The sequence below is a fragment of the Hippocampus zosterae genome, chromosome 1, assembly GCF_025434085.1.
Source record: "Hippocampus zosterae strain Florida chromosome 1, ASM2543408v3, whole genome shotgun sequence".
NCBI classification, from domain to species: Eukaryota; Metazoa; Chordata; class Actinopteri; order Syngnathiformes; family Syngnathidae; genus Hippocampus; species Hippocampus zosterae.
In genome coordinates, this window is record NC_067451.1 from 37,900,092 (window position 1) to 37,914,513 (window position 14,422).

Below are 14,422 nucleotides of genomic sequence, written 5' to 3' on the forward strand. Positions count from 1 at the left end.
ATTATATATATATATATATATATATACACCCCTGCTCTAAATTGTCCCAGGTGTGAGTGTGAGGGTGGATGGTTGTTCACCTCTGTGTACCCTGTGATTGGTGGCAACCAGTTCGGGGTGTCCGCCGCCTACTGCCCGAAGACAGCTGGGAAAGGCTCAGCGATCCTTGTGTGGCTAAAGTGGTTCAGGAAAATGGATAGATGGATAGATATTTTTAGGTATATATGGATAGATGGGTGGATGGATAAATGGATGGATGCGTGCAGGTGTGTGGATTGATCGATTGAGGTCATGCGAAACAATTGCTTTGTTCCATGAGGTAAGCTGTTCAGCTCATGAAGATAGCTCACTAGCTAGGTCGATAGATACTTTATTCAGTATTTGGAAAATAGAATTGCTTGCTCATCAACAAGATTGTTGTTATAATGTGTGAAATAAGAAGAAGCGGACAAATTAATTTGATAAATAGAGATGGGCATTCCGTCCCTGGAATGAAACGGTCCATCTGTCCCATGACGGAGGATGAGAGGTTTCTTAAAAAGGACAGACTAAGCAAGGATGGCAGTGTCCCCTGCCTACTCCCCAAAAACAGCTGGGATAGGCTCTCCACCCCCCCATGTCCATTGTGAGGATAAAGTGGAAATAGAACATGGATGGATGGAAGGATGTCGGAATTGTTATGTTTTTGTTTTGATTGTTTTGTTGATTGTTTTTGTTCCCTCGTGCACTTTTTGTCTCCACCTGTTCTTGTCATCCGTGTCCCTTGTGTTGAGCCAATCAGATACCTTAACCCTTTGTGCTTGCATTTAGTTCCTTGTATTCTGTCAGCCTTGTCAGCTCGTGTGTGTGTCTGTGTGGCCCTGTCATGTTTTGTTTCTGGTATGGGTATTTGTTACTTTGGTTTCCTGTGGTTTTCAGGACTTTGTATATTTCATTTTTTTCCAGTGTACTCCTCATTTTGATTGTGTTAAATACATCTTGCTCAGTTCTCCTGCCTCCCTGCTTTTTGGGGTCCTCCACCTACCACCTCGTAAAACAACAGGAATCCATACCTAGTAAACAATCATTAGTCATTTTTGAAAGGTTCCATTTGAGTGATCTGCCCTGAACTCAGATTGAAATCGTTCAAATAGATGGCTAGAGGCCATGTGATCATTTAGCTGTTCTGCTATAATTGTTGTCAAGAAAATTATAAGTAATGGGAGCTTTCCCAAAAATAGAGCAATGATTATTTTATATTTATTTATTTATTTAAATATAAGAAGGAATTTCCGAAGATTGCAAATAGCTCTCTGCGAGTGTCCCATGAAAAGGGTTGAGCAAGCGCATTGTCTGTTTTGATGCACAAACAAGTGATGTGAGTCTTTTAATATAGGCTTTTGACATAAGCTATTCATATTTATATTTTGTTTCATTTTCTGTAACTACTTTTAAAATGTATTATTTCACATTGTATGTTTCTAGCAAATCTACAGCATGTACATGAATTTCTTTCCCTGTACCTTAATGTCTTTGTGTTCTACAGACCTGCTGGGATGGCAGTCATCTGTCTGGCTTTTGGACAGTACATTCTGGAACCTTTGTTTATGCCCTGTGATATTCCACCTACTGCTGTCAAACTGGCCACAGCCATTGGCCTCAGTATGTATTATGAGTTTTTCTTTTCAATTTTCCAGCACTAGCTGAAGTGTCTAATTATCACATCTAAATTTTGTTTTTAAATTAGAAGTTGACCAGCATAACACAAGAATTTGTGGTCTGTAATTGCATGCTTTGTCTCCCGTTTTCTGGAAATGTCATGCTGACAATCAATAGAAATTTCCGATTTATCTGTATATTCATTTTTAATTTTGTCAGGAAAATTGCAGCAAGATTGTAGGGACATCATTTGACATTGATATCTCAATGTCAAATGATGATATATATATATATATATATATATATATATATATATATATATATATATATATATATATATATATATATATATACTAGCTGGTTCGCCGCCCTCCGGGCGGCTCATCAGCTAGTTCCTACGGAAGGCTGGTAAGGTGGGCCTTCGGCCCACAAAAGTGTTGTTGCTTGGTTCAACTTTTTGTTCATCTTCATTGCTTATCGCGAAAATAAAGAGATGTTTAGCTCTACTAAATAACTAACAATTTTATTGCAACGCTTGTGGGTAGACAACATTTTTTCGCTAAGATGCCCGCGCGATCGTAGTGAGCCACTGCCTGAGCGGCGCAGTGGCGGCGCGCAGCGGCGCGGTGAAGTAGGTACGTTTTGAAAAGGGACGGTAGTCCAGTGGTTAGCACGTCGGCTTCACAGTGCAGCGGTACCGGGTTCGATTCCAGCTCCGGCCTCCCTGTGTGGAGTTTGCAGGTTCTCCCCGGGCCTGCGTGGGTTTTCTCCAGGTGCTCCGGTTTCCTCCCACATTCCAAAAACATGCGTGGCAGGCTGATTGAACACTCTAAATTGTCCCTAGGTGTGAGTGTGAGTGCGAATGGTTGTTCGTCTCTGTGTGCCCTGCGATTGGCTGGCAACCGATTCAGGGTGTCCCCCACCTACTGCCCGAGGACAGCTGGGATAGGCTCCAGCACCCCCCGCGACCCTAGTGAGGATCAAGCGGCTCGGAAGATGAATGAATGAATATATATATATATATATATATATATATATATATATATATATATATATATATATATATATATTGCGCGTCGTCCCGCACGCGGTCTGTCCTTCCGTCTGTCCCTTTTCAAAACGTACCTACTTCACCGCGCCGCTGCGCGCCGCCAGAAGTCATGCTGAGTCGAACGCCAAAGAATACAAGTGAGTTTTGAGGAGGGCTTTAAAGATGGGCAGCGAGGAGGCTTGCGGAATGTTCAGTGGGAGGTCATTCCAGAGAGAGGGACCAGCAACAGAAAAGGCTCGATCCCCTCTGAGCCTCAGTTTAGTTCTTGGTACTTCTAACAAAGACTGGTCCACAGACCTGAGGCGCCGGGCAGGTTTGTAGGGGCGGATGAGCTCAGAGAGGTAAGGTGGCGCGAGATTATTCAGAGATAAAGTTTGCAGACGACACCACGGTCATCGGTCTCATCAAAGACGGCGACGAGTCTGCGTACCGCAAACAAGTGGAGCAGCTGGAGCTCTGGTGCAGCCGACACAACCTCTGGCTGAACACGCTCAAGACTGTAGAGATGATCGCGGACTTCAGGAAACATTCTTCTCCACAGTTGCCCCTCACACTATCCAACTGCCCTGTGTCAACCGACGAGACCTTCAAGTTCCTGGGAATCACAGTCTCCCAGGACATGAAGTGGGAAGTCAACACCTTCTCAATCCTGAAAAGGGCCCGGCAGCGGATGTACTTCCTAAAGCTGCTGAGGAAGCATGGCCTGCCACAGGAGGTGCTACATCAGTTCTACACGGCAGTCATTGAATCAATCCTGTGTTCTTCCATCACGGTTTGGTTTGGGGCCGCCACAAAAAAGGACAAAATCCGACTTCAACAGACAGTTAGGACGGCGGAAAAAATCGTTGGCACCGCCCTACCCACTCTTGAGGACTTGCACACTGCAAGAATCAAGACAAGGCCACGGAAAATCTTCCTGGATCCCCCGCACCCTGCCCACCACCTTTTCCAGTTACTCCCCTCAGGCGGACGCTACAGATCCATGCGCACCAAATCCAGTAGACACTTAAACAGCTTCTTCCCTCTAGCCATTAACTCCCTAAACAGTCACTGACGTAGTGACTCTTCTTGTACTACAAATACTGCTACTGGTCACTCTAAAATGGTTCAATGATTTTGTTGTTTACGATGATACTAATGCAGCGTGTTATGCTAGAGACAAATTCCTTGTGTGTTTTACATACTTGGCCAATAAAGATGATTCTGATTCTGGTTATGGCATTCCATGTAGGCTTTCCCTGCCAGCATCTTACACCCTGCAGTTATGTGTTGGATTGTCTCAGGTGCCTCTTTGCACAACCTATACCTTGGGTCTTGTCTGGTGTGGTATATCTGGGCCTCAATGGCTCTGGTGCTCAGGGCCTGCTCTCGAGCAGCAAGGATGAGTGCCTCTGTGCTGTCCTTCAGGTCAGCCCTCTCTAGCCACTGATCGGACTTCTTGAGATCAGCCACTTCAGTTATGGTACAGTGGTACATCCCATGAAGGGCTTGTCCTCCCATGATGCTCCCTCTTCCAGCACCTTTTCCTCTGTTCCCCATTGTCTGAGACATTCATGATCAGGATCATTTGCCCATCGGTTAGCCATCCTGGATGAGTCCCATCCCTCAGGAACTGGTTGATTTGTGCTGCTCGGCGCTCATGGAGTGCTGTGAGTTTCTTTAGCCAGTATGTGTGGACCATTCATGGCCTGATGCTGTCCTGTTTTTCATACCTGAGACTCCTCCTGTAAGTTTGCCACTGTTATGGTAACTGGGTTCTGTTCAAGGAGGTTGCTCAAGGAGGTTGCTCCCCATTATCTACCTCCTACACTCAGTGCTGTCACACTTGGAGAAGGCTGGGAGCACTGTGAGAATCATGTTCTTTGATTTCTCCAGTGCCTTCAACACCATCCAGCCCAATTTGCTGGGAGGCAAACTGCAGAACGCCGGAGTGGACCACCATCTCACAGCATGGATCATAGATTACCTCACAAATCGGCCGCAGTACGTGAGATTGCAGAGCTGTGAGTCGGACCGGCTTCTCTGCAGCACTGGAGCGCCGCAGGGGAATGTTCTGGCTCCATTCCTGTTCATCCTCTACACCTCGGACTTCAGACATGACACTCCAAACTGCCACCTTCAGAAGTTCTCCGATGACTCTGCGATTGTTGGCCTCATTACAGAAGGGGACGATCGGGAGTACAGGTGACTGACAAAGGACTTTGTGGACTGGTGCCAGCAGAATCTCCTCCAGATCAACCCGAGGAAAACTAAGGAGTTGGTTGTGGATTTCTGCAGGAAAAAGTCCTCACCAGCACCGATGAACATCCAGGGTATGGACATAGAGAGGGTGACCTCCTACAAGTACCTTGGTGTTCTTCTCAACGACAAACTGGACTGGTCCACAAACACGGACACCCTGATTAGGAAAGGACAGAGCCGACTCTTCCTACTCAGGAAACTGAGGTCTTTTGGGGTTCAGGGGTCACTCCTTAAGACGTTCTATAACTCGGTGGTGGCCTCGGCCATCTATTATGGCATTGTCTGCTGGTCAGGCAGCATCTCGGCCCGGGACAGAAAGAGACTGGAGCGACTGGTCAGGAAGGCCAGTTCTGTCCTGGGTTGCTCCCTTGACACTCTGGAGGAGGTGGGCAACAGAAGGATGCTAACTAAGCTAAAAGCTATGATGGCCAGTCCCTCCCACCCCCTCCAGCCCGCCCTGACAGCACTTGGTAGCTCCTTCAGCCAGAGACTGTTACACCTGCGCTGCAAGAAGGAGAGATACCGACGCTCGTTCCTACCGACTGCTGTCAGGCTGATGAATAAAAAATAACAATCATAGTGGTAATGATAATTGAATGATGTGAAGGTAAATTGTAAATAGTACTGCGATCTATCCATTTGTGTTCATGTTGTATTTAATTGAAAGATTTTTGTTGTTGTTTTTTTTCTCTTCTTTCTACATACATTCTTGCTGCTGGAGGCTGTAAATTTCCCCATTGTGGGACAAATAAAGGATATCTTATCTTATCTTATACTGTCAATATGTAAACATAAACAAATAAATCAATAAATAGCAAACAACAGACAACCAAGGGCACTTGTGATTATTGCAGGTTAAAGCTTAGGTAGTGAATTTTTGAAGTGAAATAATCGGATGTCAGATGCTGAGGTAGTGTCACAGTCTGTGGCAGGAGGCAGGGATAGAAAGCAGGGGGTGCGGGGGGGGGCGGGCAGAAAAGGGAGGGAGTTGAGTCTCCTGACCGACTGGTGGAATAAACTGTTCTGCTGCTGGTTCTAGCACAGAGACATCACAGTCTTCTCCCCAATGGCAGTAGGTCGAAGAGGCCGAGATGGGCGGCTGTTGTCACCTGCAATCCGGATGGCCTTGTGTGTCAGATGAGAGTGGGCGTGTGGGGGACCAGAGGCAAAAATGATCTTCTCAGCTGCTCTCACAATGCACTGCAGACTCTTTCGGCAGGACACAGTGCAAGTGCCGTACCACACGGTGATGCAGCTGGTCAAGATGCTCTCAATAGTGCCTCTATAGGATGTCTGCATGATGGGGGGGGGGGGGGGGGGGGGGCTCTTGCTGTCCTCAGTTTGCGGAGGAAGTACAGGCGCTGGTGGGCTTTTTTGGCCAGTGATGTGGTATTGTGGCTCCAGTAAGGGTCTTCAGAGATAGTGCACACCAAAGATCTTGGTGCTACTCCCCCTCTCCACTGCGGAACTGTCAATGGTCAGTGGAGCATGCTGCGTGTGCGTTCTCCTGAAGTTCACAACAATCTCATTTGTCATCTACACATTCAGGCTGAGATTGCTGGCTTTGCACCACAAGGCCAGCCTGCTCACCTCACTCCTGTAGATTGTCTCTTTGTTGTTGTTGAGACCCACCACAGTCGTGTTGTCCGCAGACTTAATGAAGAGGTTGGCGCTGGATGAGGGAGTGCAGTCGTGGGTCAGCAGAGCGAAGAGGAGGGGGCTCAGTACACATCCTTGCCCCCCCCCGTGTTCATCATGATAGTGCTGGATGTATTGCTGCCTCCCCGAACTGCCTGTGGTCTCCCCGTCAGGAAATCCAGCAGCCAGTTACACATGAAAGTGTTGAGCCCCAGGTGGTCCAGTTTCATTGTCGCGGGGGGGGGGGGGGGGGGGCTGTTTTTTCAGGACCGGGATGATGGTGGTGGTTTTGAGGTGAGTGGGGACAACAGCCTGGTTCAGTGAGGTGTTGAAGATGACTGTGAGCTCCTCAGCACAGTCTCTCACACAGCACAGTCTTGTCAGGGCCTGCCGCTGTCCGTGCATTTGTTCCTCTGTGGGATCGCCTCACGCTATACCAAGAAAGCGTCAGCACCTGGTTGCCAGGAGGAGGTGGGGTCTTCTGTGCTGGGGTGTTGTTGTCGGCCTCAAAGCGGGCGAAGAATTTGTTCAGGGTGTTCAGCAGGGAGATGGAGCTGTCACAGGTCTGCAGAGAGGACTTATCATGCGTGATGATCTGGATACACCACCGTTTTGCCTGTTAAAACAATATGCTCAACTCACCTGGTTTGTTAAAAAAAACAATCAGTTGGAATGACAACTGTGTCAGGCAGTCAGCATCAGTGTGTGGAGTCACTTATGTCGAGTGCCTTTAAAAGTAATTGGATGGCTCTCATCAGCCTATATGGAGCACTCGAGAGCTGCCTCTAAACCATGGCAGCAAGCGGTGTGCAATAAACTATCGGCATATCCGTCCATTTTTAGCATGTTTAGTATAGATTGATCGATATTAGTGCAATACCACTGACTGTACAAAACTCACTGAAATCCAGGCATTGTATTGATTCATTTAATATTCATGCTTCAATCAATCAATGAAAAAATAAACCCAAATGTTTACTTTGTAGTGACATTCTGACAATGTACATTGCACACACACACACACACACACACACACACAAATAGACATTTTTATAAAAGGATCTACTTCCTTGGACCAAAATTAAAACAAATGATAAAAAATGGCACAAGCAACGTATCACTGATTTGCGGCTATTTAGCGTATTCCAACTGACAGTAAAACAACAGTGGGATGGTTGTTATTCGATGCTGGATCAAGTTGTTGTTTGCATACAATTGTGGTCTGTTCTTCCTTCAGTACTGAAACTGCTTTACAGTGTTTTCCTCATTTGCCTACTGATGACAAAGCATCAGGTCTTCAGTATCTTGCTCAAGGACACTTTGACATGGTCACAATAGATCTAACCTACAACCTCATGGTTGGGAGACAACCACTTTACCACTGAGCAACTGATGTTTTGCTAAAGAATGATGAATTACATGAAACTTAAATAAAAAAATGACGGACTAAGTACTGATGGAAGTGGGTGTCTGTCCATCAGTGTAATTGTCACTAACCTGATCAAGCAACAACAGACTGCTTAGTCCGCCGCTGACAGATGCCTAGTTTGTTGACGACAGAGCATGCGCCCCACCTGTCTCGTGTTTGTTTGCGGGGCTGAATACAAGCAGGGTTGCTTCCATTGACTAAATTTGGAAATGCTTGGCACTTCCTTTACAGTAGGTGGCTGTATGTGCCAAAGATGTGTAATCTCCTTTGAACGAAGAATAAGGAGAAGAGGAAGATGAAGACAACAACGACAATGTCGAACATTTATAGATTCTACATTTGGCCACAATACAGAGCGACATTCTGGTTACGATAAGCCATTTTGAAATAAAAATAAAAACAGTTGGTGTTTTAGGAATTAAAACAAATGCATGCAACCACCAGCTGTTCTTCAATATTGGGTAAACAATTGTATGTTAAATGTAATTGAGTGTATGTGTGTGGAAAGATCTTTTGGACAAACTGATGTGGCACTGATATATGGCAAAGGTTTATTTTTGGAGGGATGGGTGGTCGGCAACGGTTACTGACAGAAACGATGATTAAAATAAAACACTTGAAAACACCCTCACATCCTTCATACAATTGAACCTCGTTACAACATATTTTGAGGGACATAATGAATATGGACGTTTTAACGGTAGTTCATTGTAACCATTTCCAATAAAATGGCCGCCAACTACGATGTATAATACAGTATGAACATTTATAGATGTAAAAACGTAACATGTAACACAGTATAAACATGTCAGTAGGGGGTAGAAAAGAAAAAAAAAAGTGTTGCATGCACAAAATAAATGCAATATATATGAGTTGCATATATGCAATTTATGCATACATAAGATGGCTGGGCTATTTACAATGTAATATAAAAGTAATACAAAAAATAAATCAAGTTTAGTTATCCCCTCTATGAGCCATCACTTTATCATAGTGGAGGGGTTTCCCTGTCCCAATGATCATTTGGGTTAATTTTTCTGGGGATTTAGGTCCCTGGCAGAGTCACCCATTGAATACTGGTCCTAGGTGAGACATCAGACAAAGAATGGCTCAGAGACCCCTGATGATGAGTCAGAAATTTGGATCTTAGCTTGGGCTCTGGTTCCAGTCTTCTTGAGACGGGTTGGACACTCTTCCACTCTGGAGTTGCCCAAGCTGAGAGGCGCTGAGTAGGTGTGGGCATACTTATTGCTTGTAAGTGAGCGTTCACCCAGTGGAAGACAGGGTAGCCTCCCTCTGCCCTCAGGTGGGTGACAGGTCATGAACATTGTTTGTGACTATGCACTACACAGCAGCTCGGAGTTTCAGGTGTCCGTGGAGGGTGTGCTGGAGAGTGCTCCCCCTGGGTACTCCATTGGTTTGCTAAGGGACTTCAATGCTCAAAAGGGCAATAACAGTGAGACCTGAAGATTGTGACTGGGAGGAACGATCTGAACCCGAGTGATGTTCTGTTACCGGACTTCTGTGCTCATCACACATTGTTAACAATGAACACCATATTTAAATATACGGGTGTCCGTATGTACACACCTCCCGCGGCCGCAGTTCGATGATCAATTTTGTAGTTTGTTGTCGGATTTGAGGCTGCGTGTTTTGGATATTCAGGTGAAGAGAGGGGCGGAGCTGTCAACTGATAACGACGGTTGGCTCCGATGGTAGGGGCAGATGCCGGTCCGACTGTGCAGATCCAAACTTATTGTGAGGGTTTGCTGGGAACATCTGGCAGAGTACCCTATCACAATGTCATGCACTGATGAGTGAATCATGTTGTTTAGCTCTAATCAAGGAATCAGAGGACAGAAAATTGTTAAATCACTTGGTTAGTGTTTATGATAGTGGTTGGTCCAGCAAACAATGGTTGGCCTTCATTGCAGTCAACACAACTCTAGAGTACATTTTATATTTGCACACTTTGGCGACACAGTGTTTGACTGATTAGTACTGGATGTTGGCTTCACAGTGCAGAAGTGCAGAACTCGATTCTGGCCTTGGCTTCCCTGTGTGGAGTTTTCATGTTCTCACTGTGCCTGTGTGGGTTTTCCGCAGGTAATCAGGTTTCCTCTCACATTCCACACCAACAACACGCATTTGAGGCCAGTGGATAGTTGTTCGTCTTTGTGTGACCTACAATTGGCTGACAACCAGTTCAGGCTGTCCCCGCCTACTGCCCGAAGACAATTGGGATAGGCTCCAGCGCACCCACGACCCATGTGTGGATAAGTGGATGAAAAAAATTGATGGATATTTGGATTATCTATACTTTTGCTCCAGTTTTTGTTTATTTTTTATTTGAATAGATATTGGTGGGATCATCAATCATAGTACTTTGTTGAGCCCACACTGATAAGAATGTCTGATAGTGCGTTTATGCTAGTCACTGTGGCAGAAACAAAAAACAAATTTTTTTTGCATATTATACCGTATTTTCACGACTATTCGACGCACCGTACGGTTGGGCGCAGTCTCATTAATGGGTGACATTTCTGTATTTTACACATAGACAGACCGCACTGTACCAATGGGCGCAGTTTTACAGTGGTAAAACATACGCCAGTTTAAACATACGGCATGCATGCGCGCATGCTAACACGTTAGCTTGAAGCATACGGTAGCATGCCAAGACATACAGATACAAGCTAAAAACACGTTTTTAAAAAGGCAACGAAAGCAGAACTGAGTTTGGGTGTATTTTATTTAGCAATCGTACAATGTTCTCACGTTTTTCGATCAATCATCACCCAGAAATCCAGCAAAGTCCTCATCCTCTGTATCAGAAGGAGAGGACTGCACATCCCAATTGTCATTGAATGCATCACATGCTAGTGTGAGTTGCGACGCATTGCCGAGCGGAAAGAAGGAGCAGCAACAGCAAAGTCAACATTTCTCTGGTGTGAAGCTTTCCCACATTTGAAAGTAAAGAACAGAGCGAAAAATAGTGGCAGCGCGTGTGTGTGTAGAAAGAATTGAACAATTGTGCAAGTACCGTAATCAATCAAAAACGCCGCGTTCCCTCTCGTTGTTGCGAATTGTGGCGTAACTCGCCCAGCGCTGCCTCTCACTCTTTGTAAAGTTGTGTTTGCCATCGATCATCCATTGTTCCCATGCCGTTCGCAACTTTACTTTGAACGCCCGGTTGATGCCAATGTCCAGCGGTTGGAGTTCTTTAGTCAAGCCTTCGGGAATAACGGCAAGCTCAGAGATCATTTGCTTGACTTGGTTTTTCACCGCTGCTGTGAGATGGGCACGCATGCCAAAAGCATAACCGGTGGCTTTAATTTTGAACTGAGCTTTGTAGGCGTGTCTCTTCGTCGAATTTATTTTCAGGGGTTCTTAGAAACCAAAACCGGAGTTGTTTTGCAACAATGCACAGTGCCACACTCTATACAGGTGTTGGTACCTGCTTGCGACGTCCCTTTAGCGTCCACTTACACGCCCACCCTTCACCATTGGCGGACTGCTCCCCAGCTTGTCTCTCTCTCTCTCTCTCTCTCTCTCTCTCTCTCTCCATATATGTATATATACACGCCCACCCTTCCCTGATTGGCCGACTTCTTTCCCGCATGCCTGGCCACAGTCACTTCCGCCTTTTCTCTATATAAACAGCGTGTCGGCTGTCAGTCTGATTTTGGAACTCAGCGCATACAAAGGACGCTCCGGACCATAAGGCGTCCTGTCCATTTTGGAGAAAATTTAAGACTTTTAATGGCGCCTTATAGTCGTGAAAATACGGTATTTTACACTGCTATGGCCCATATCCAAATTGTGCCAGAAAACTGAATTGTGTCATTTAAACCATGCAGCGTAAATCCAGCCTTAGTTTTGTGCCGACAACTTAAGTATCGTCTGGTCACCAGAGCTGAATCTCAATATCTGCTGTCTGACGACAATCACACCTGTCAACACAAATGGGCGGGAGAAGTGAGTCTTGGGTGTGGAACTCAAGGCTGTCCTCTATTTCTTTTGACACAGGCCCAACACTGACTCTGATATGCCTCTGATCATATCTCAGAAGCTGGGTCAGAAAAAAGTCAGCTTTGACTGGAAGTGTAAAACTGGCCACTAATGAAGAGGAACAAGTGATTTCCAATGTTGTTGTTGTTTTTATTATTTGTTTTTTCCATATTTGAAATATTTAAATTAATTAAACTAATATATCCTTATTTTAAGTTTTATACCTGAAAGAGCCATGATCAATCCTGATCAAGCTTATTGTCCAGGAATACACTGAAAACATTAATCAATGTAATTCGGGCAACAGGGTTACTTCAGCTAACTATACTTTGGAAAATGTGCTATTTCTACATACTTTGGGTGTTACATGACTCTCTCTATCTCCATAGCCTCAGTAATGTACACAAATAGTATGAGTGTGAGATGGACAGCGCGGATCCAAATCTTTTTCACCCTCTGCAAGCTGGTGGCCATCAGCACCATCACCATTCCTGGACTATACCAGTTCTTCAAAGGTAGGACAAGTTTCATCTCATCCCAACAGCGACTCTAACTCACATTTCATCTTGGAATAATTGTTTATGTTAAGAAAGGACTAGATTCACAGAAAGTAATGAAATTCTGAAAGTACTGATAAAATTCGGAATTTAACATGGAAAAAAATAATAATTTTCTTGAGGAAAAACAACAAGCAGCAGGCTTCTAAAAGTTTGCAGGTGAGCTTAGAGCCTATCTGAGCTGAACCTGAAAATCAGAGGACTCATGTACACCACTGCAGAAAAAACAATCATGATCCAATCACATTCAAATCCACAGTGCATCTGGAGTATTCACAATGCTTCACTTCTTCCACATTTTTATATGTCCTGGCCTTATCCATTCATCCATCCATTTTCTACTGCTTCGGTTCACGGGGGCAACAACTTTAGCAGGGAAGCCCAGATTTTCCTTTCCCCAGCCACTTGTTCCAGTTCTTCCTGGGGATCCTAGGTGTTCCCAGGCCAACTGGGAGACATAGTCTCTCCAGCGTGTCCTGGGTTGTCCCTGGGGCCTTGTGCCGGTGAGATATGCCCGGAAAACCTCACAAGGGAGGCTTTCAGGAGGCATCCTAATCAGATGCCCGAGCCACATCATCTGGCTCCTCTCGATGAGGAGAAACGGCTCGAGGTAGAGCCCAGACACCCTGCAGAGAAAACTGATTTCATCCGCTTGTATCTGGGAAGTAGTTATTTCGGTCATGACCCATAGCTCGTGATCATAGGTGAGAGTTGGAACGTACAGGAGATCAACCGGTAAATAGAGAGTTTCGCCTTTTGGCTTCGCTCCTTCTTCACCAGAACAGACCAATACAAAGTATTCATCACAGCAGACATTGCACCGATCCACCTGTCGATCTCTCTCTCCCTTCTGCCCTTACTTGCGAACAAGACCCCAAGATACTTCAACTCCTCCACTTGGGGCAAGATCTTTTCCCCAACCCGACACTCCACCCTTTTTCGACTGAGGACCATTGTTTTAGATTTGGAGGTGCTGATTTTTATCCCAAGCACTTTACACTCGGCTGAAAAACGCTCCAGTGAGAGTTGGTGAGCCCTGCTTGAAAGACCCACATCAAGTATCACATCATCTGCAAAAAGCAGAGATGCAACACAGAGGCCACCAAACTGGATCCCCTCAAGGCCTCAGTTGCACCTAGAAATTCGGTCCATAAAGGTTATGAACAGAATCGGCGACAAAGGGCAGCCCTTGCGGAGTCCAACCCTCACTGGAAATGATTCCGACTTACAGCCGGCAATGCGAACCAAACTCTGACATCGGTGGAATAGGGACCGACCAGCCCGTATAAGGGAGTTCGGTACTCTATACTCCCGAAGCACCCCCCACAGAACTCCCTGAGGGACACGGTCGAATGCCTTCTCCAAGTCCAGAAACCACATGTTCCCAGGTACCCATGAGGACCGTGCTAAGGGTGTAGAGCTGGTCCACTGTTCCATGGCCGGGATGAAAACGACAATGCCCCTCATGAATCTGAGGCTCGACTTCCTGACGGACCCTCCTCTCCCCTGAATAAACCTTACCAGGGAGGCTGAGGAGTGTGAAAGAGGGACAGCCACCCCAGATGCACTCTCCCCGATGCCTACGTGATGTTGCAGAGGCGTCAACCAAGACAGCCCCACAACATCCAGAGCCTTGAGGAACTCCGGGTGGGTCTCATCCACCCCCGGGGCTTTGCCACCGCGGAGCTTTTTAACTACATCAACTACTTCAACCACAGAGATAGGAGAGCCCACCTCAGAGTCCTCAGACTCTGCTTTCTCTCAGGAAGGCGTGTTGGCGGAGGTGAGGAGGCCTTCGAAGTACTCACAACATCGAGTCAAGATCAGCAGCGCCCATCCCCACTGTCTACAGTGTTC

The 14,422-nt window shown here is 45.9% G+C and overlaps 1 protein-coding gene across 1 annotated transcript in view; it reads left to right on the forward strand.

The window, feature by feature from the left end:
* Positions 1–14,422, forward strand: part of LOC127596862 (cystine/glutamate transporter-like) — a 123,801-nt gene that overhangs the window by 64,248 nt on the left and 45,131 nt on the right. Inside the window, exons 3-4 of the mRNA XM_052059832.1 lie at positions 1,526–1,641; positions 12,398–12,523. Coding sequence (XP_051915792.1) covers positions 1,526–1,641; positions 12,398–12,523 — 242 coding nt within the window. The remainder of the gene's footprint in view (positions 1–1,525; positions 1,642–12,397; positions 12,524–14,422) is intronic.